Source organism: Somniosus microcephalus, chromosome 8 (genome assembly GCF_052327205.1).
Source record: "Somniosus microcephalus isolate GS21.2 chromosome 8, FLI_Smic_1.0, whole genome shotgun sequence".
NCBI lineage: Eukaryota > Metazoa > Chordata > Chondrichthyes > Squaliformes > Somniosidae > Somniosus > Somniosus microcephalus.
In genome coordinates, this window is record NC_140994.1 from 3318373 (window position 1) to 3341267 (window position 22895).

The 22895-nt window shown below is 54.4% G+C and overlaps 1 protein-coding gene across 2 annotated transcripts in view; it reads right to left on the reverse strand.

Moving 5' to 3' along the window:
* Positions 1-214: 214 nt before the first annotated feature.
* Positions 215-22895, reverse strand: part of pdcd11 (programmed cell death 11) — a 65782-nt gene continuing 43101 nt past the window's right edge. For both annotated transcript variants that reach the window (XM_085994140.1, XM_085994139.1), the window contains exons 28-37: positions 20545-20667; positions 18863-18985; positions 17139-17316; positions 13903-14010; positions 12186-12338; positions 11123-11370; positions 8159-8327; positions 6469-6622; positions 2582-2747; positions 215-1324 (exon numbers count right to left, since the gene is read on the reverse strand). In XM_085994140.1, coding sequence (XP_085850266.1) covers positions 1153-1324; positions 2582-2747; positions 6469-6622; positions 8159-8327; positions 11123-11370; positions 12186-12338; positions 13903-14010; positions 17139-17316; positions 18863-18985; positions 20545-20667 — 1594 coding nt within the window. In that variant the 3' untranslated portion in view covers positions 215-1152. The remainder of the gene's footprint in view (positions 1325-2581; positions 2748-6468; positions 6623-8158; positions 8328-11122; positions 11371-12185; positions 12339-13902; positions 14011-17138; positions 17317-18862; positions 18986-20544; positions 20668-22895) is intronic.

Consider the following 22895-nt stretch of genomic DNA (forward strand, 5'->3'; position numbering starts at 1 on the left):
TGGCGAGTGAGCACGTCACTTGTAAAGGTGCTTTTATATTGTCCCAGAGCCGCCATCTCACTGCGCGGCAACACCAGAGACAGATTGGCGGGGGTCTGCTGACAGCAGGTACACCCTGGAACATCCGAAATCAGGAAACACTCTGGCATTGTATCACATCACCCAAACAGGGTCGGTCCTGTATAGAAGCTCATCTCGGCAGGTCACCCTCCAATACCACAAAACACACGCCTTTATTACACTTCTGCAACATCACAGCTGGAGTTCCATTTCCAATACAGACACGTCCCACCCTCCGCCAGGCCCTTGCCAACTCGTGCTCCTTTTGGTTCAAAGGTCTCGCCCTTTATGTGGGTGCGGTGGGAGTGGAGATGAGGCCGAACGGACTCGGGCGCTTTTCACCTTCGGACTCTGCTCGCTTCACCCAAAGCTCTGCAGTCGCGTGATGCGTCCTGGATTCGGTGGCACCTCGATACAAGCCCAAGAGAGACAGAGCTCGGTGTCCAATGGTGGGTGTGGACTCCGGCAGCACTTCACAGCCGCCGGTTACTGCGGATCGCTGCTTCGACAACACGCGCCCTGGTTTCCAAACCACGACGACAGGCTTGGCACCAGGCTGGGACTGAGCGTATAATGCTGGCCTAGCACCGACCGCGCACAAATAACCAGCAGGGGCGGCGAGCTTGATTAGCGATCGGCTTGAGTGAAGGAGGTGCAGCGGGCCGTCCTGCTGTAAGGTCAAGGCGGCACTTGAGCGCGAGATCCCGGCAGCACCGTGGCTCTGTGCCTTGCTGCACCCCTGCACCAGCCATCCTATGCCACCGGAGGCTGCTGGCAAGCGGGGGAGGGACGTGCCCGAGTCTGCCTGCCCGCACCCCGCCCCCGCAGTCACTGTAACACAGCCAGATAGCAGATTCCCAATCGCAGGCTCTATACCGATTCCAAGGACAAGCTGAACGGATCGAACTCCGATGGAGAATCGCAGAAGCTTTTGAGCATAATATGGTCGGCCAAATAATCAATGGATTGTCCTGAATCACCCCCCCCCCCGCCGTTACCTTCCCCAAACACAAGGAACCTCATACACGAGTGCAGCCCTCCAGGAGTCCAATATACAAAGTGCACAGAAATAACCCGCAGCCATTGGTCTGGTTAGCTGTCCACCAGCGAACTCTTCGACTCCACATATTCCAGCGCCTTCTCCTTCACAGCCCGCACGCTCTCCGCACTCCCGTGCTTCTTCTCGTAGTCAAGGTATCGTTTGAAGAAGAACTTCATCTTCTTTGGGGCTAGCTTGAGGTGCACGACTCTTTCAAAGAGGTGTCTAGGGACAGAAGGAGCGAGAGAGAGAGAGAGCACGTGTGTTAGTTTTTGCCCTGCTTGCTGCGGTGTGTCTGGGCTGAATCACGTTGAACCGTGAGGGGGTCATTGACAGCCCTCTGGGTCCTCATCCAAGTGGCCATTCTCCAGGTGCAAACCTAGACAGTGACTGCGAGCAGGTCATTAATCAGAGGCTGGAGGGGCATCATAGCCCAGTCCGATTCCTCCAAAGAGCACTGCACTGTCGGAGGGGCAGTACTGAGGGAGCGCTGCCTGTCGGAGGGGCAGTACTGAGGGAGTGCCTTAATGTCGGAGGGACAGTACTGAGGGAGCGCTGCACTGTCGGAGGGGCAGTACTGAGGGAGTGCCTCAATGTCGGAGGGACAGTACTGAGGGAGCGCTACACTGTCGGAGGGGCAGTACTGAGGGAGTGTTGCACTGTCGGAGGGGCAGTATTGCAGGAGTGCCACACTGTCGGAGGGGCAGTACTGAGGGAGCGCTGCACTGTCGGAGAGTCAGTACTGAGGGAGCGCTGCACTGTCGGAGGGGCAGTACTGAGGGAGCGCTGCACTGTCGGAGAGTCAGTACTGAGGGAGCACTGCACTGTCGGAGGGGCAGTACTGAGGGAGCGCTGCCTGTCGGAGGGGCAGTACTGAGGGAGCGCTGCCTGTCGGAGGGGCAGTACTGAGGGAGCGCTGCACTGTCGGAGGGGCAGTACTGAGGGAGCGCTGCACTGTCGGAGGGGGAGTGCTGCACTGTCGGAGGGGCAGTACTGAGGGAGCGCCACACTGTCGGAGGGGCAGTACTGAGGGAGCGCCACACTGTCGGAGGGGCAGTACTGAGGGAGCGCTGCCTGTCGGAGGGGCGGTACTGAGGGAGCGCTGCACTGTCGGAGGGGCAGTACTGAGGGAGTGCCACACTGTCGGAGGTGCCGTCTTTCGGATGAGATGTTAAACCCTGTCCAACCCCTCAGGTGGATGTAAAAGATCCCAAGGCACTATTTTGAAGAAGAGCAGGGGAGTTTCTCCCCAGTGTCCTGGGGCCAATATTTATCCCTCAATCGACATCACTAAAACAGATTATCTGGTTATTAACTCATTGCTGTTTGTGGGAGCTTGCTGTGCGCAAATTGGCTGCCGCGTTTCCTACATTACAACAGTGACTACACTTCAAAAGTACCTCGTTGGCTGTAAAGCACTTTGCGACGTCCTGAGGATGTGACAGGTACGGTCGTTTCTAATGCTGGCTTGGTTTGACTCACCTCACTTCCTCCTGGCTGCCGTGCTTCACCATCATGTCAATGTAGACGGACCACAGGTCCGTGCGCTTGGGGTAACTGCTCAGCGTGTTCTCAAACATGGCCTTCGCCCGCTCCGCGTCCCCGAGGCTGAACTCCAGCTGTGCAAACTTGGCAATTACATCAACATCTGGAATGAAGAACAGTGCACGAATAAAATGAGAAGCGAGTCGTCATTTCCCTTCATTAACCTGGACTGGGGCTGCTCCTCCCCGGGGAGCGGGGGGGCTCCGGGCTGCTCCTCCCCGGGGAGCGGGGGGACCCCGGGCTGCTCCTCCCCGGGGAGCAGGGGGGGGGAGCGGGGGGACCCCGGGCTGCTCCTCCCCGGGGAGCGGGGGGACCCCGGGCTGCTCCTCCCCGGGGAGCGGGGGGACCCCGGGCTGCTCCTCCCCGGGGAGCGGGGGGACCCCGGGCTGCTCCTCCCCGGGGAGCGGGGGGACCCCGGGCTGCTCCTCCCCGGGGAGCGGGGGGACCCCGGGCTGCTCCTCCCCGGGGAGCGGGGGGACCCCGGGCTGCTCCTCCCCGGGGAGCGGGGGGACCCCGGGCTGCTCCTCCCCGGGGAGCGGGGGGACCCCGGGCTGCTCCTCCCCGGGGAGCGGGGGGACCCCGGGCTGCTCCTCCCCGGGGAGCGGGGGGACCCCGGGCTGCTCCTCCCCGGGGAGCGGGGGGGCCCCGGGCTGCTCCTCCCCGGGGAGCGGGGGGGCTCCGGGCTGCTCCTCTCCGGGGAGTGGGGTCTCCGAACCACTCCTTCCCGGGGACTCCTAGCCATCAATCACGGGCAAATCACAAACATCTCGCAGGGTCGTCAGAATCCAGGATCGATACAGTGACTGTTTGTGTGGGAAGCTTGTGTTAACCCATGAAGGTAACAGGGCCCGTGGAGTGCACCGCTTTCTCACACAATCGGGGTCCCCCCCAAGTAATTCTGATGCCCGGGAGGAGTCACCAGAACTCAGGTCTGCAATTCTTTTTTCATTCATTCTCGGGCTGTGGGCGTCGCTGGCAATGCCCGCATTTATTGCCCATCCCCGGGTGCCCCTTCTTGAGCCACGGTAGCAGTTTGATACAAACTGCGTGTCCACCAGATGGCAGCTCAGAGTCAACCACGTTGGTGTGGGACTGGAGTCACATATAGGCCCAGACCGGGTGAGGACAGCAGATTCCCTTCCCTACAAAGGACTTTAGCGAACCAGCTGGAATTTTACGACAATCCGGCAGTTTCATGGACACTTTTACTGGCGTTAGCTTTTTATTTCCAGATTAAAAAATGGAATTCAAATTCCCAAACTGCCCTGATGGGATCTGAACTCCCGTTCCCTGGATCATTAGCCCAGCCTCTGGATTAGTAGTCCAGTAACATAACCACTATACCAGTGTACCTGTCTAATGACCAACTAGTAGAGTATGGGGAGGGGGGGAAGCAAGCAGGGTCTCGTTGGAGTTGATGTGACTCTAAGATGACACTCCTGGCAATGCAAGCAGAGATCCAAGAGCACTCTCTGTGGCATAGAAACATAGAAGATAGGAGCAGGAGTAGGCCATTCGGCCCCTCGAGCCTGCTCCACCATTCAATGAGATCATGGCTGATCATCCATATCCCTTGATCCCTTTAGCCTCAAGAAATATATCCAACTTCTTCTTGAATATATTTAATGAATTGGCCTCCACTGCCTTCTGTGGTAGAGAATTCCACAGGTTCACCACTCTCTGGGTGAAGAAATTCCTCCTCATCTCTGTCCTAAATGGCTTACCCCTTATCCTTAGACTGTGACCCCTAGTTCTGGACTCCCCCACCATCGGGAACATCCTTCCTGCATCTAGTCTGTCTAGTCCTGTTAGAATTTTATAAGTTTCAATGAGATCCCCTCTCATTCTTCTAAACTCTAGCGAATATAAGCCTAATCGACCCAATCTCTCCTCATACGTCATTCCTGCCATCCCAGGTATCAGTCTGGTGAATCTTCGCTACACTCTCTCCATGGCAAGATAAGGCGACCAAAACTGCACACAATACTCAAGGTGTGATCTCTCCAAGGCCCTGTACAACTGCAGCAAGACATCCTTGCTCCTGTACTCAAATCCTCTCGCTACGAAGGCCAACATACCATTTGCCTTCTTAACCGTCTGCTGCACCTGCATGCTTACCTTCAGCGACTGGTGCACAAGGGCGCCCAGGTCTCGTTGCACTAGTGGCAGACTAGGTGGTCAGATACCCGAGTCACTGTGCCAAGGCTCTGATGAAGAGTGACCACTACCGAACCTGCCACTGGGTCTGGGGTTCCTCCCAGTGATATACAGCGAGTCAATGGCCCAACGGTACAGGGGGTGCTGGCTGGACAATCAGTGGGCAGCTCCCCAGTGCTCTGTGCCCCTCCCCCGAGCCTTGGCCCTTGCAAACCTGCACTGAAGCTTGCTGGACACGGGTAGTTGGCGTGCAAACTGAAACGCTACCTGTGCGGATTTCTGCGTTCAGCAGATCCTGGGCTAACCAGGTAAGAAGGAAGCTCATCTGGGCCTCCGAGTAGCCCAGCAGCACGCCATTCTAACATGGGAGGGACCCTGTGACGTGTGAGTGTCAACAAGGGGACTCTCCTCAAAACATTAACCAGTTATCTTAGAATCTGACACCTCTGCTGCAAATTACATCGAAAGTACAGCCCAGAAACAGGCCATTCGGCCCAACTGGTCTATGCCAGCTCTACAACAGCCTCCTCCCACCCCTCTTCATCTCAACCTATCACCATATCCTTCTATTCCTTTCTCCCTCGTGTTTATCTAGCTTCCCCTTAAATGCATCTATGCTATTCCCCTCAATCACTCCCTGTGGTAGCAAGTTACCATTTACACCTACTCTAGACCCATCTTTTGCTTCTTTACCCTCTTTTGCCATTTAATCTCTCCTGCCCTCCACCCCATCACAGACCTTCCCTTTCCCCTGGCTCTGTATTTGCTTAAAACCTGTTCATCTCTAACATATTCCAGTTCTGATGAAAGGTCATTAAATAATGGGATACAAATGAGTGGGTGAATGGGATAAAAGGATAGAGAATGGGATTGAAAGAGAGAAAATAGGATTAAAAAAGAGAATTAGACAGAAAAGAGAGGGAGAATTTTGACGAAGGGTCACCGACCTGAAATGTTAACTCTGTTTCTCTCTCCACAGATGCTGCCTGACCTGCTGAGTATTTCCAGCATTTACTGTTTTTATTTCAGATTTCCAGCATCCGCAGTATCTGGTTTTTATTTTGGATCAACATCTTGTCGTATTTAGATGATGTACCACTCAAGTTTTCAAACATGTGCCATCGAAATACAGAAACTCGAGCTAGCCTTAAAGTTAGAGCCAGGCCATTGAAGCGCTTTTCCCACAAAGGGTAATAGAAACCTGGAACTCTCTCCCCCAAAAGGCTGTGGATGCTGCGACTCAATTGGAGCTTTCTGGACGGAGACAGATCGATTTTTGTTGGGTAAGGGTATTGAGGGATATGGAGTAAAGGTGGGAAAATAGGATTGAGGTACAGATCAGCCATGATCTGATTGAACAGCGGAACAGGCTCGAGGGGCTGAATGGCCTCCTGTTCCTAATAGATGTTAAACCCTCTGACTGGTGCGTGGGGGAAACAACAAATGAGGTACGTTCCAGGCCCCCTTTAACCCTCCACAGACCCAATGGACATGAAGCCAGGCCGAGACAGAAGACGCATTTTAACAACCCAGTCATAGCTGCCCCAGCCCCGGGGCGGGATTGAAAGCGGCCTCGATAATCTGGATCAGACCATTAAATGGGGCCGGATTTCAATGACCGGCCTGCTCCTCCCCCACATCAGACCCACCCCCCGTCCCCAACTCACGCTCTTTCTGCCGCAGACACTTGAGCGCCCTCTGCAGCAAGGCATGGGTACAGTCAGCCCGCCCCTGCTTCAGGAGGAAGGTAGCGTAACTCAGCCACACCGCACTCTCTTGACGGAACCGCTTCAGCATGGTGTTGTACAGGCCGTCTGCTTGCTACCAAAACACACAAAACACAGCACGGCATTTTCACACTCGCTCCAAAATAACATTCAGCATTACAAATATTCAAAGTATATCGGTCTGGCACACGACCAAGGACTTCCAGAACCAGCGATTCCAGCCCTGTATCATACGGCCCGAGCCAACACCGCTGCTCCTCCAGCACTTCCCAGCCCAGAAATCAAACCCAGCCACACCTCTGGGACCAGGGTACAAGTCCAGCCCAGAACAAAGGGAGGGTTGTCCTGTCTGCCAGACATGCACAATGAGGTTTGGGTAGCACGTACAGCTTTACTCTGTATCTAACCCGTGCTGTACCTGCCCTGGGAGTGTTTGATGGGACAGTGTAGAGGGAGCTTTACTCTGTATCTAACCCGTGCTGTACCTGCCCTGGGAGTGTTTGATGGGACAGTGTAGAGGGAGCTTTACTCTATCTAACCCGTGCTGTACCTGCCCTGGGAGTGTTTGATGGGGCAGTGTAGAGGGAGCTTTACTCTGTATCTAACCCGTGCTGTACCTGCCCTGGGAGTGTTTGATGGGGCAGTGTAGAGGGAGCTTTACTCTGTATCTAACCCGTGCTGTACCTGCCCTGGGAGTGTTTGATGGGACAGTGTAGAGGGAGCTTTACTCTGTATCTAACCCGTGCTGTAGTGAATCTGGGAGTGTTTGATGGGACAGTGTAGAGGGAGCTTTACTCTGTATCTAACCCGTGCTGTACCTGCCCTGGGAGTGTTTGATGGGGCAGTGTAGAGGGAGCTTTACTCTGTATCTAACCCGTGCTGTAGTGAATCTGGGAGTGCTGGATAATGACATGGAGTGTCTGATGGAGGAAACTATTTCACTTCCTAGCATTGATATTTCCCACCTTGAGCACAAACTCAGGCGGAGACACAGTGAGGGGAACAGAGGCAGAGGCAGAGCTCGCTGGGAGAGCAACACCGAGCGCCAGCATGGCTCTTACCTCAAGAGTCAAAACGTCGAGGGTTCAAGACACATTCCAGGACCGAAGCACATAATTTGGCAGGTTCTTGTTCGAGGCACTGTGTGTGTTTTGGATTTTTGTTGTGAATCCGATGTCCCGCCTGCCCAGGGCTGAAGCTGGATATGAAAGATCCCGCAGCTGTGTGTGAGCAAGAGCCAAGTGTTGTCCCAGTGTCCACAACCAATGCCAACAGCCAGCTGAAGCCTCTGTCACCGATGGGCACGGCCCACAGACACTCGCCGCTCAGGTTCACACACCAATAGTAACTCAGGGGGGCCATGGGACTGTACCCAGACTCAGCATTCTGAGGGGGGTGGGGTGAATAACTGGATTACCCGACACCGGCTTGTAAAGTTAGCAGCCTCAGGGTTGCAGCCACCCCATGTTGTGGGTTCTACAACTGTCCTGAACTGCAGATCGCCAGTGACCAGGTGTAGACAAACTACGGGATGTCCCACCACAGCCAGAGCCTTTGCTTCCAGTATTAAGACAACCTGCAAAAACCCAATTGGAATGGTGCAGGATGAGGGCGATGCTCGTTTGCTTACCTTGTATTTCTCAGACTTGGTGTAGACACTGGCCAACTGCTGGTAGACTTTCAGAGGCTCACTGTACTGCACGGCCCGCTCAAACACTTTCGCCAGCGACTCTTCCGTCCCGTAGAGATTCTCCAGGTTCAGCAGCGCAACCCAGATATTCAACTTCTCCTGCTCCTCTCTGCAAAGAGCCAGAAAAAAGGGTGAAAAAGAGAGAAAAGAGCAAGAGAACGAGCAGAGAGAGAGAACACGAGCGAGTAGAGAGTGAATGAACGAGCAGAGAGTGAGCACGAACGAGTAAAGAGAGTGAATGAACGAGCAGAGTGAGCACGAGCGAGTAGAGAGTGAATGAACGAGCAGAGTGAGCACGAGCGAGTAGAGAGAGTGAATGAACGAGCAGAGTGAGCACGAGCGAGTAGAGAGAGTGAATGAACGAGCAGAGTGAGCACGAGCGAGTAGAGAGAGTGAATGAACGAGCAAACAGAGTTAACAGTGAGAAGCGAGGAGATAGGGAAAAAGGGAGATGATGAGAGGGCGGGTATGACTCCTCGCACTAAAGACCGACGTTACACAACAGACTATATTTAAAGAGCAGGGAATACCCCCAGAGTTCTCGACTAACATTCTCCCTCATCCATCAAAAGCAGATCACCCAGTTCTCCACCATGGCGAGCCCAGGGGGGGAAGGATCGCACCCAGTTCCCCACCATGGCGAGCCCGGGGGGGGGGGGGGGGGGGGAAAAGGATCGCACCCAGTTCTCCACCATGGCGAGCCCGGGGGGAAAGGATCGCACCCAGTTCTCCACCATGGCGAGCCCAGGGGGGGAAGGATCGCACCCAGTTCCCCACCATGGCGAGCCCGGGGGGGGGGGGGGGGAAAGGATCGCACCCAGTTCTCCACCATGGCGAGCCCGGGGGGAAAGGATCGCACCCAGTTCCCCACCATGGCGAGCCCGGGGGGGGGGGGGGGGGGAAAAAAGGATCACACCCAGTTCTCCACCATGGCGAGCCCGGGGGGAAAGGATCGCACCCAGTTCCCCACCATGGCGAGCCGATCGTGCCTGGATTAAACAGGGCTCACTGCTCTCGAGCACCTCCTACTGGTGAGCTGCAGTACTCTCCCACCCACACTCAGCCAGTGAGTGAACGGCGTATGACGTGAAGGCGGAGGTGAGCCACAGCGCTGGCCGTGACCACCAGTACACCAGTACCAGTGGGCGAAGGCCAGATAATCGCTACGGCAACTCTCCCGATTATACAGAAGTTTAAAAACACCGCAGAAAGTTTAAATAAGGACCCCCGTGGGTTTCATTTCCTTTGTTTTAAATATTAAATGGGTAAACACCTGCATTTGAACAGCGGAGAATGTGAATACACATTAAACCAGGGCACTAAAAAAGGTACAGAGGAAATTACAGGCACGGAGCTGTTGTGGTCATTTTATTGAACTAACAATCCAGGGAACGAACGCAAGCTCAAATCCCATTGGGGCAGTTTGAGATTTGAATTCACTTCTTTTTAAAATCTGGAAATAAAAAGCTGGTCTCAGTAAAAGTGACCCCGAAGCTGTCGGATTGTCATTAAAAATCCAACTGGTTCACTGATGTCCTTTAGGGAAGGAAATCTGCCGTCCTTACCCAGTCTGGGCCTATATGTGACTCCAGTCCCACACCAACGTGGTTGACTCCTAACTGCCCTCTGAAGTGGCCGAGCGAGACACTCAGTTGTGTCAAACCTCTCCGGGCAATAAATGCCAGTGACGCCCACATCCAGTGAATAAATTATTAAAAAAAACCCCAGCAACCTTCATGTTCCAATTTCACCCAGGGGCAAGGAGACAGGACTCCTGATGAACCATCACTGCCCGCCGCCTGGGAATAATCAAGGGCTGCTATAAGCTGCATCACACGGAGCAGCAGGACTGGACAAGCTGGATCCTGAGAGAACACGAATACAAAAGCAAAATACTGCGGATGCTGGAAATCTGAAATAAAAACAGAAAATGCTGGAAATAGTCGAATGTATTTCCACAGATCTCGCTCCACAGATGCTGCCTGACCTGCTGAGTATTTCCAGCATTTTCTGTTTTTATTTGTATCCCGAGAGAGTTCTTTGAGGTGATGGATATGGGGGATGGGGAAATGTGGCGGATGTGGTGTATATGGACTTTCAGAAAACCTTTGACAAGGTACCCCACAGGAGATTGGTGGAGAAGGTTAAGGTATGTGGATTAAGGGGGAGGGTGGAAAACTGGATTATAACAGATTAGAAGGGAGGAAGTAGAGAGTAGGAGTCAAGGGCAGTTTGTGTGTGTTTGGATGTGGGTAGATTATGGGGGGATTTGATAGAGGTGCTTAAAATTATGAAGCAATGGGACAGAGCAGATTGAAACAGACTGTTTTCAGTGACTGAAGGGTCTAGAACGAGGGGCTATTGATACATTAAATGCAAGAGATTTAGGAGAGAATTACATTTTTTTTTTTTTTTTAAAAAACAGAGGGTTGTGAGGCTGTGGATTGCACTACCAGAGTTAGTGACTGAAGCAGAGGCCGTGTCAATATAAAGAGGTTGGATAGGTGAATGAAAGAAAGGGGGAATAAAGGGATAGGGAACAGGACAAGGGATTAGGACACTGCTCGTGTGGAGGGCACTCACCAGCACGGACTGGATGGGCCGAACAGCCTGTTTCCATGCTGCAATTTCTATCGAATTCTGCGTAAGCCGAGGAGAGATTCCACCCCGGGGGCAAGGTGAAGATCGGCAAGGGAGGGGGGGGGGCGACACCCGACAGCACCTCTTGGCAGAGAGTTTTTTTTGGGGGGGGGGGGGGGGGGTCACAGCCCCACCTCCTCCATTAGAGTGAAAGGACGAAATTAATTTTCATCGCAAGACCCCCCCTCCCTCGCTCCTGATACCGGGGGTCCCCCGACGGATGCTGCGCTGGGCTCTCTCTCTTGGGTCCGCTCAGGCTCCTACCTGAAGGAGATGGTTTTCAGGGCTCTCTCCGCCACAGCCCGTGCCTTCTCGATCTCGGTGGCGTGCAGGTGGAACGCCATGTACTGCATCCAGACAATGGAGCTGTTGGGGGAGCTCAGGACCAGACGGTCAAAGTCATCTGCCGTCTGCGGCTGCCGACTGGGGTCCATCAGCTGCCGCTCAACCTTGGCGAGCTCCTTCTCCACCTGCTGCTTGCCCGCTGCCTTCTCCCTCGGATTCAATTTGGGCTGAAAGAACAAACATATATATTCAAACTAAGACGACATTCTCTGCTTGCCCCCCTCCCCCTCTCTCTGGCTGGGGTACACAGAGGGCAGGGACCCCATCCGTGGCCACCTGATCGTGGTGGGTGGTCAGGTTAAAGGGATGCGGTCTTCGCCCGATGCACTGGGCTGTGAAAGATGCAAATTCTCAGTTCCCAATACTTTGAGGATTATTTCTAGGCTGTAAACACCCACCAGGTCAGGTAGTTATCGGCAGAGAAAGGGTCAGTGACCTAAAACATTAATTCCACCTTCCTCTCCTCGATGCTGCCTGACCTGCTGAGTCTTTCCAGCATTTTCTACTGTTATTCCGGGCTTCCAGCATCTACAGTATTTTCCTTTTTGTTTTATCCCAAAACTGATGCTGTGTCCCGGCTCCCCTGCATTCCTACCCCCCGCCCCCTCCCCGCCCCCTGCCCACCGTCCCGCCCACTCCCCCGCCCCCCTCCCCTCCCACCCCCCTCCCACTCCCCCGCCGCCCCCTCCCCCCGCCCACCACTCCCTCCCCTCCAAACCCCCCTTGCCCACTGCAGCCCCTCTCCTCCTGCTCTTCCTCCCACTGTCCATGTTCCTTTTTTATTAAAAATAAAACTATCCACAGAAGGAACTTCTCCCTGTTAAGCAGAAGGGCAGAGCGTGCTTCTCCCACACCCACGGGATGATTTAATTTTATTAGACCACCTCCTCCTTTCCCCAGAGGTTGTCAGAGCCCGCGTGTGAATCAGCAAAGCACGAGCGTTAGGAAACAGTTGTTAGTGCGACAAGCAGAACTCTCTTACCTTGGTGTCTCCGCTCTCCTCTTCCTCACTATCCGAGCTCTCATCTTCCCGTCTCCGTATTGCAGGAGTGAGGGTGTTTAAACTCACGTCCCATGAAAAGCCACTGGACACCTGCAGTCTGGGGACCTTGGGTTTGACGGGCTTCTGCTGTTGCTGTTGGGAGAATTGATGGGGGAGGAAGGAGTGGCTGTTATCTGCTCGCCGGCAATAAGACAAGGTACAAAAACTTCTTAATGACCCGTGGAATAGAGACAAATAGATTAGAAGGCACCAGGTTCAGCACCCAATCTGCGGGAGGTAGACTGGGCGATATAACTGGACGCTGCCCTGCGATAGGGAGGGGCAACGCAGCCAGGCTTCCTGCTCTGATTGATGTCCAGTGACAGAGTACACTGACTGTGAGGGGCATCACACAAAGGCCCCATCCCACCTGACACTCCGAGCTCTCACATGAAGAATAGTCACTCGGGGCACAGCTACAGCCGTGGCCCAGTGGGAGACGCTCTCGCCTCAGAGTCAGAAGGTCGTGGGTTTAAGCTGCACTCGAGACATGTGCACATAATTCAGACCGACACTCCAGTGCAGTACTGAGGGAGCGCCGCACCGTCGGAGGGGCAGTACTGAGGGAGCGCCGCACCGTCGGAGGGGCAGTACTGAGGGAGCGCCGCACCGTCGGAGGGGCAGTACTGAGGGAGCGCCGCACCGTCGGAGGGGCAGTACTGAGGGAGCGCCGCACCGTCGGAGGGGCAGTACTGAGGGAGCGCCGCACCGTCGGAGGGGCAGTACTGAGGGAGCGCCGCACCGTCGGAGGGGCAGTACTGAGGGAGCGCCGCACCGTCGGAGGGGCAGTACTGAGGGAGCGCCGCACCGTCGGAGGGGCAGTACTGAGGGAGCGCCGCACCGTCGGAGGGGCAGTACTGAGGGAGCGCCGCACCGTCGGAGGGGCAGTACTGAGGGAGCGCCGCACCGTCGGAGGGGCAGTACTGAGGGAGCGCCGCACTGTCGGAGGGGCAGTACTGAGGGAGCGATGCACTGTCGGAGGGGCAGTACTGAGGCAGCGCCGCACTGTCGGAGGGGCAGTACTGAGGCAGCGCCGCACAGTCGGAGGGGCAGTACTGAGGCAGTGCCGCACCGTCGGAGGGGCAGTACTGAGGGAGCGCCGCACCGTCAGGGGGCAGTACTGAGGGAGCGCCGCACTGTCGGAGGGGCAGTACTGAGGCAGTGCCGCACAGTCGGAGCTGCCGTCTTTCGAATGAGACGTTAATTCGAGGCCCCGTCTGCCCTCTCAGGGCACTATTTTGAAGAGGAGCAGGGGGCGCTCTCCTCGGTGCCCTGGCCAATATTTATCCTTCAACCAACATCACAAACAGATGATCTGGTCGTCGTCACATTGCTGTCTGTGGGATCTTGCTGTGCACATTTTGGCTGTGATATAACAGTGATTACACTTCAAAAGTATTTAATTTGGATGTAAAGCACTCCGGACACACCGAAAGGCGCTATATAAATGCAAGAGCAGCTGCCACTGGAGTAGTGGGAATCAGCGAGAGGCGGCACCTACAGGAGAGGAGGGGAATCAATCCAAGGGAATCGCATGCGAGGGCCGTCATATGGTCAGGAGCTGATGGGATTGGAGTGTTCCAGGACCGAGCCCGAGCCCCGGGAAGTTAAACTCCATTCAGCCTGGCGCAAGGATTACTAACCCTGTGACACTCACCTTGACATCAGTATCGCTCTCCGCCTCGCGACAGTATACCTCCACTCCGCTGTCGCTCTCCTCAGAATTTTTCTGTTTCTTCCTTATTTTCATTTTTTTGGAGGACAGCTAATGGGAGATATTAAAATACATAAAAAATAGCTCATCAGGCAGCGAGATCACCCAGAGTGACAGGCCGCAGGAGGGGATGGAATGGAATTGAGGGAACAGCTAGTCTTTACAGCCAAGATCACCCACCCACTCCCCATACCCCACCCACACAGCCACTCCCCACATCCCCAACCCCACCCACCCACTCCCCGTAACCCCCAACCCCACCCACTCCCCACATCCCCAACCCCACCCACCCACTCCCCTACCCCCCAACCCCACCCACCCAGCCACTCCTCACATCCCCAACCCCACCCACCCACTCCCCGTAACCCCACCCAGCCACTCCCCTACCCCCCAACCCCACCCAGCCACTCCCCACCCACCTAGCCACTCCCCACATCCCCAACCCCACCCCCCTATCCCCACCCAGCCACTCCCCACATCCCCAACCCCACCCACTCCCCTACCCCCCAACCCCACCCAGCCACTCCCCACATCCCCAACCCCACCCACCCACTCCCCTACCCCACCCAGCCACTCCCAGTAACCCCCAACCCCACCCAGCCACTCCCCACATCCCCAACCCCACCCACCCACATCCCCAACCCCACCCACCCAGCATACCCCCAACCCCACCCAGCCACTCCCCACATCCCCACCCACCCAGCCACTCCCCACATCCCCAACCCCAGCCACTCCCCACCCCCACCCAGCCACTCCCCACATCCCCAACCCCACCCACCCACTCCCCATACCCCCAACCCCACCCACCCACTCCCCACATCCCCAACCCCACCCACCCAGCCACTCCCCACATCCCCAACCCCACCCACCCACTCCCCATATCCCCCAACCCCACCTTCTCCCCATATCCCCCAACCCCACCCACTCCCCATATCCCCCAACCCCACCCACTCCCCATATCCCCCAACCCCACCCACTCCCCATATCCCCCAACCCCACCCACTCCCCATATCCCCCAACCCCACCCACCCACCTTCTCCCCATATCCCCCAACCCCACCCACTCCCCATATCCCCCAACCCACCTTCTCCCCCAACCCCACCTACCCACCTTCGCCCCACATCCCCCAGCCCCACTCACTCACCTTCTCCCCATATCCCTCAACCCCACCTACCCACCTTCTCCCCAACCCCACCTACCCACCTTCTCCCCATATCCCCAACCCCACCTACTCCCCATATCCCCCAGCCCCACCCACCCTCTCCCCATATCCCTGAACCCCACCTACCCACCTTCTCCCCATATCCAACCCCACCTACCCACCTTCTCCCCATATCCCCAACCCCACCTACCCACCTTCTCCCCATATCCCCCAACCCCACCCACCCACATCCAACCCCAGCCACTCCCCACATCCCCAACCCCACCCACTCCCCGTATCCCCCAACCCCACCCACCCACTCCCCACATCCCCCAACCACCCACTCCCCGTATCCCCCAACCCCACCCACTCACTCCCCGTATCCCCCAACCCCACCCACCCACTCCCCACATCCCCCAACCACCCACTCCCCGTATCCCCCAACCCCACCCACTCACTCCCCGTATCCCCCAACCCCACCCACCCACTCCCCACATCCCCAACCCCACCCACTCCCCACATCCCCACCCACCCACTCCCTGTATCCCCCAACCCCACCCACCTTCTCCCCATATCTCCCAACCCCACCGACCCACCCACTCCCCGTATCCCCCAACCCCACCTACTCCCCACATCCCCCAACCCATCTCCTGCCAGAAACAACTCCTATTGTCCCCTGACCCCAGTTACATTGTCGCTTCAATTTCCTTCCCCGGGTAACTTATTCCGCAACTTGATTGCTCTTTGGTTGAAACAGTTCCCCGACCTCCCTCATCTCTAACTGGTGCCCATTCTGTCACAATGCCCTCGGTTACCTGTCTGTAAGATGATCTTATCTCCCACAGTGTGGAAGCTGCATTCTGTAACCAAAGACCAGCCCCTCGCTGGATTGGCTGACCCGGGATTAACATTCACCCATCCTTCCAGTAACCTGCTCCCTGAAACACCGGAGTCTCACTATAATACTACCCACTTTGGACGGATGGACGGATTATTAAACAGAGTTTTACAGCCTAAAGTAATTAAAATGTTTAGTTATAACGGAATGGAAATATGGAGCAGAAAGGATGCGACCAATGCTCTCAAGTACACACACTGAAGTTAATGATGAATGAAGTCAGTCATGGGTTAATTATCCCTTTTAAGAAAGTGTTTGGAAAATTACAATCCCCGAATTGGCAGATTCAGATTCCACTTGCTGCACAATCCTGGCAGCGATGCCAGCACCTGACTGAGTGTCAACAGGGGACCTCACCAGCAAGTCATAAGAACATAAGAATTCGGAGCAGGAGTCGGCCATACGGCCGCTCGAGCCTGCTCCACCATCAGTAAGATCATGGCTGATCTTCTACTTCAACTCCACCTACCTGCCCAGTCCCCATATCTCCTGATTCCCCGAGAGTCCAAAAATCTATTGATCTCAGCCTTGAATATTCTCAAAGATTCAGCATCCACAGCCCTCTGGGGCAGAGAATTCCAAAGATTCACAATCCTCTGAGTGAAGAAATTCCTCCTCATCTCAGTCTTAAATGGCCGACCCCTTATCTTGGGTCTATACCCCCTAGTTCTGACCCTGTCCTCCTGCAACATCCACACACACACTTCCAGTACGAGTCACTGGATAATGGTTAGAAGCAGGGCCCCAGGGTGAATCCCATCGACCACCCCCACCAGCCCAGGACCACCCCCAGCTCGCTCGGCATAGAGCGTCGGTGAAGTCTCAGCCCCTCCTGATTGCATGATGGAGCCATCCACTGGATTAGTACACTCAGTGTGGGAGAAGGGCGAAGGGGGAGTCCTTCAATCGTCGCTGGGTCAAATTCCTGGAACTCCCTCCCTAACAGCGCTGTGGGAGCACCTTCACCACACGGACTGCAGCGGTTCAAGAAGGCGGCTCACCACCACCTTCTCAAGGGCAATTAGGGATGGGCAATAAATGCTGGCCTTGCCAGTGACGCCCACATCCAGTGAATGAATTCAACTAGGAAAAAATAAATACACACAACTAGTGAGCGATTCAGCATCGAGCTTCCCCTACCTGCTCGCTCTTGGAATCTCCCCGCTTGCGTTTGCCGGTCTTGGTGACCTCCCCCACGGCTTCATTCAGCTCCTTGGACTCTTTGGGAAACAGGCCGAGTGACTCTGGGAGTACATCTGGTTTCCCAGTGTCCCGCAGGAGGAGTGAAAGCTCCACGTGGCCTTTCTCGTTATTCACACTGCAAAGGAATTTTTAAAAGCACAGAACTGGTCACTGTGCAGCCAGCAAAAGATCCCCATCACAGGCAGTAAACCCTCCCAACACAGCAAATCTCTCACCAGGCAAATAAAGCAATGCCATGAAGCCTTGCCTGGTAAAGAAAACTCCTTCGGTTTCTTAATGGGCCTTGGAGAGGGTGCAGAGGCGATTTACTGGAATGGTTCCAGGGATGAGGGACTTCAGGAATGTGGAGAGGCTGGAGCAACTGGGGTTGTTCTCCTTAGAGCAGAGAAAGTTAACAGGAGATTTAATAGAAGTGTTCAAAATCATGAGGGGTTTGTTAAAGTAAATAAGGGGAAACTGTTTCCAATGGCAGGAGGGTCGGTAACCAGAGGGCAGAGAGTTAAGATAATTGGCAAAGAACCCGAGGGGTGGCGGAAGATGAGGATTTCTTTTACGCAGCGAGGTATGATGAGCTGGAATGCACTGCCCGAAAGGTGGAAGCAGATTGGTCCCACTACCTAAGGAACAATATACAGTACTTGCCTTAGAGGGAGTGCAACGAAGGTTCGGTTCACTAGATTGATTCCTGGGATGGGGGGATTGTTCTATGAGGAGAGACTGAGTAGGCTAGGCCTAAATTCCCTAGAGCTTAGAAGAATAAAAGGTGATCTCATTGAAATGTATAAAATTCTTAAGGGGCTTGATAGGGTAGATGTTGAGGCTCCCCTGGCTGGGGAGTAGGGGCCACAATTCTCTGCCCCAGAGGGCTGTGGAGACTCAGTCATTAAGTATATTCAAGACAGAGAGCGATAGACTTTTGGATACGAAAGGAACCAGAGGATATGGGGATAGTGCAGGAAAGTGGAGGAGGTCGAGGATCAGCCATGATCTTATTGAATGGCGGAGCAGGCTGGAGGGGCCGAATGGCTGACTCCTGCTCCTATTTCTTGTGTTATGTTCAATAGTAACTTTCAAAAGGGAATTGGATAAATACTTGAAAAGGAAACATTTGCAGCGCTGTGGGGAAAGAGCAGGAGGGAGTGGGACTAATTGCAGAGCTCGTTCAGAGAGCTGGCACAGGTACGATGGGCCGAATGGCCTGCTGTGCTGTCTCATTCTAGGAGTCCCTTTGGTTATCCTCCCTCCTGCAGCGAAGGGCTGCCTCTCACAGGGCACGGGCGCTGGTCACTCTCGGCTGCACTGGCCGAGTGGTCATCCTTCAGGGGTGAGGTCAGGTGGCGAGTTGTCGTCAGCGCCTCAGACTGTGGAGCCCGATCCCGTCCCCACAGCACTTGGGACGCCCACCCCCCCACATCAGGAGTCAGTGGTCGATGCCGATGTCACAGATAGCACTTCCACCACTGCCCAGGTCGCGATAGCACGGAGTCAGCATCAAGCCTGGGATCCTTCTGACACATATGGATCAAGTCATGAATTTATCTACTCATCAACGTGGAGGTCTCAGAAATGTAACCAAGTCGAGCCATCACCCCTCCCGATCCCAATTAAGACGCTGCTTCCCTCCCGCTCTGCTGCCCCCATCCTCGCCAGCAGTCTCCTACCTCACTACTTTGACGGTCACTAGCTTTCCTTTCGGGATGTTTGTCAGGTAGAGCTCGTGATCCTTGACGAAGTAATCAGTGACGCGCTGGTACTGGACACGACCCGACACCGAGGCAGAGAGGCTGAAACACAAAGATCATAGGCTGAAATACTCCCACTCCCCATCTCCGCACTTCAGCGCAGCGAGGCTCACGGGACGGCCCGTGTGGCCTGATTAAACCCGCTCCCCCCCACGCCCCACACACACAATGGGGAAGCTTCAAACCGCAGGCTGCTGGAACAAAGCGCTACTTCCCTTCGTGTAATTAGCAAATTAATTTCAATATAGATCAGTGCGAGGTGGTGCGTTCTGGTAGGAGGAATAAGGAGGCCACACACTCCCTGGAAAAGCAGAGTTTAAATGGGGTAAAGGAGCAGAGGGATCTGGGGGTACAGAGACACAAATCACTAAAAGTAGTGACACAGGTTAATGAGGCCATAAAACATCAAACCCAGCCCTGGGGCTCATTTCTAGAGGGATGGAATTGTAAAGCAGAGAAGTGATGTTAAACTGGTATCGAACCTTGGTTAGACCGCACTGGGAGCAACGTGCACAGTTCTGGTCTCCATATTATAAAAAGGATACCGAGGCACTGGAGAAGGTGCAAAACAGATTTACAGGAATGATACCAGAACCGAGAGGTTATAACTACCAGGAAAGACTGATCAGGCGGGGGCTCTTTTCTCTAGAAAAGAGAAGGCTGAGGGGTGACCGGATCGAGGTCTTTAAAATTATGAAAGGGTTTGACAGGGTAGACATAGAGAAGATGTTTCTGCAGTGGTTCAAGGTGGCTCACCACCACCTCAAGGGCAATTAGGGATGGGCAATAAATGCTGGCCTCGCCGGCGACGCCCACATCCCAGGAACGAATATTAAAAAAACTTGTGGGAGAGACCAGAACTAGGGGCCATAAATATAAGATCGTCACTAATAGTCTCATTCTCTGACTGAGAGAGGAAATAGTCCTTCCCTATTCACTAACCAACCCGTCACTGTAACATCCACACCCTTCCCACGTGTAGGTTTCTTCCTCCCTTTGTTCAATGCCTCGGCCCATCACTCCTTGCTGACTAGCCGCCCTCCTGTGGGCCGTCACCCCGGGGCAAGTCAATTGACCAAACCCCCCCACCCCCCAAACTTCCATCAGAGGTTTGGCACCAATGCTCCCTTTAAGCTGCGTGGCTGCGCAGCGCTCCAGGGGTCCCGCGCAGCGCTCCAAGGGGCCCCGCGCAGCCGGCTTTTAAATAGAAAAACCGCGCATGTGCGGCACTTTGAATGGATCACGCAGCCTGTTAAAGGGGCCACACGGCCCCAAAAAGTACAGGGAACACCAATTGGCACCCCCTCTCCCTACAGCAACAGAAGAGCGCAGACTCACACAGAACAACAGGTGTGTGTGTGTGCGCGCGCGAGCGAGTGTACATGTGCACGTCTGCGTGCACGGGGCCGACAGTGATCCAGAACAGGCGTGTGGTATCAAGCGTCCATTCAATGCCACAATGGCCCAGAGTTGAGAGCCTGGTATACGGTACATGGGGTGTGTGCACTCAGCTCACACACTGCCACACTTGCCATCACTGGCTCGCTGTCACACCAGTTCACGACCGACTTCTCACACCACCACCACCATGGCATGCTCACCTGACAAAGACTCCAGGCTCCCCGACAGCCTTTATGTAACCCCTCAGGAGCTGCCCCTTCCGAAGGTGCCTGATCGATGCAATCTCCGGGTCACGCACTGAAGACGCACTTTCAGGGTACACGCTAGAGTGGAATCACACAGACAGACATCAGTCTGGAAGGCAATCCAAAAACCCAGAAAACGACAGCAGCACGACAACTCTCAAACAGGATCTCGTCTAAGCACAGGCAATAAAGCAGAGAAGTTATGCTAAACCTGTCTCGAACCTTGGTCAGACCACACTGGGAGCACTGCGTACAGCTCTAGTCTCCACATTATAAAAAAGATAATGGTCTCTAACCTTGGTCAGACCACACTGGGAGCACTGCGTACAGCTCTAGTCTCCACATTATAAAAAGGATAATGGTCTCGAACCTTGGTCAGACCACACTGGGAGCACTGCGTACAGCTCTAGTCTCCACATTATAAAAAGGATAATGGTCTCTAACCTTGGTCAGACCACACTGGGAGCACTGCGTACAGCTCTAGTCTCCACATTATAAAAAGGATAATGGTCTTGAACCTTGGTCAGACCACACTGGGAGCACTGCGTACAGCTCTAGTCTCCACATTATAAAAAAGATAATGGTCTTGAACCTTGGTCAGACCACACTGGGAGCACTGCGTACAGCTCTAGTCTCCACGAACCTTGGTCAGACCACACTGGGAGCACTACGCACAGCTCTAGTCTCCACATTATAAAAAAGATAATGGTCTTGAACCTTGGTCAGACCACACTGGGAGCACTGCGTACAGCTCTAGTCTCCACATTATAAAAAAGATAATGGTCTTGAACCTTGGTCAGACCACACTGGGAGCACTGCGTACAGCTCTAGTCTCCACGAACCTTGGTCAGACCACACTGGGAGCACTACGCACAGCTCTAGTCTCCACATTATAAAAAGGATAATGGTCTTGAACCTTGGTCAGACCACACTGGGAGCACTGCGTACAGCTCTAGTCTCCACGAAGCTTGGTCAGACCACACTGGGAGCACTGCGTACAGCTCTAGTCTCCACGAAGCTTGGTCAGACCACACTGGGAGCACTGCGTACAGCTCTAGTCTCCACGAAGCTTGGTCAGGCCGCACTGGGAGCACTGCGTACAGCTCTAGTCTCCACGAAGCTTGGTCAGACCACACTGGGAGCACTGCGTACAGCTCTAGTCTCCACGAAGCTTGGTCAGACCACACTGGGAGCACTGCGTACAGCTCTAGTCTCCACATTATAAAAAGGATACCGAAGCACCGGAGAGGGTGCAGAGAAGATTTACAAGGATGATCCCAGAACTGAGAGAGTATACCCTTCAGGAAAGGCCGAACAGGCTGGGGCTCTTCTCTAGAAAAGAGAAGGCTGAGGGGTGACCGGATAGAGGTCTTTAAAATAATGAGAGGGTTTGATAGGGTAGAGAAGATGTTTCCACTTGTGGGGAGACCAGAACTCGGGCCATAAATATAAGAGAGTCACTAATAAATCCAATTGGGAATTCAGGAGAAACTTCTTTCCCCAGAGAGTGGTGAGAATGTGGAACTCGCTCCCACAGGGAGTGGTTGAGGCGAAGAGCACAGATGCATTTAAGGGGAAGCTGGATAAACACGAGGGAGAAAGGAATAGAAGGACATGGTGATAGGGTGAGATGAAGAGGGTGGGAGGAGGGTCGTGTGGAGCACAAACACCAGCACGGGCCTGTGGGGCCGAATGGCCTGTTTCTGTGCTGGACATTCTGTGTAATTAGCATTTGACTGGAAAGAAGGGCTGGGTCAGTTGAAATTCCACACACTATTTGAGGGATTTTCAGCTGGCTATTCCTTCCTTATGGATCTAACAGCGATTTGATGAAACAGTTTGTGGTTTAACAAGAGTGATTTAAACAATTAGACTAGCACAGCTGTAACCAAGGCCATTGCCTGGCGAGGGCCTGAGTTATAACAGATTAACTGGAAATTGGACAGTGAAGGTACACTCCAGACCATAGGGGACACGGGGCCGCTTGCAGGAGAGACCGATGACACTGAACCTGGAAGGATATCTAGAGCAGGCTTGAAATTTGTAAGACCTGAGCGTCCTGGTATAACAACTTGCATTTATACAGCGCCAGTAACGTAGTAAAATGTCCCATGGTGCTTCACAGCAGCGTTACAAAACAAAATTTGACACCGAGCCACATAAGGAGATATTCAGACAGGTGAACAAAAGCTTGGTCAAAAGAGGTAGGTTTTAAGGAGCTTCTGTAAAGGAGGAGAGCGAGGTGGAGAGGTTTAGTGAGGGGATTCCGGAGCTCGGGATTTCCAGAGCTTCGGACCCAGGCAGCT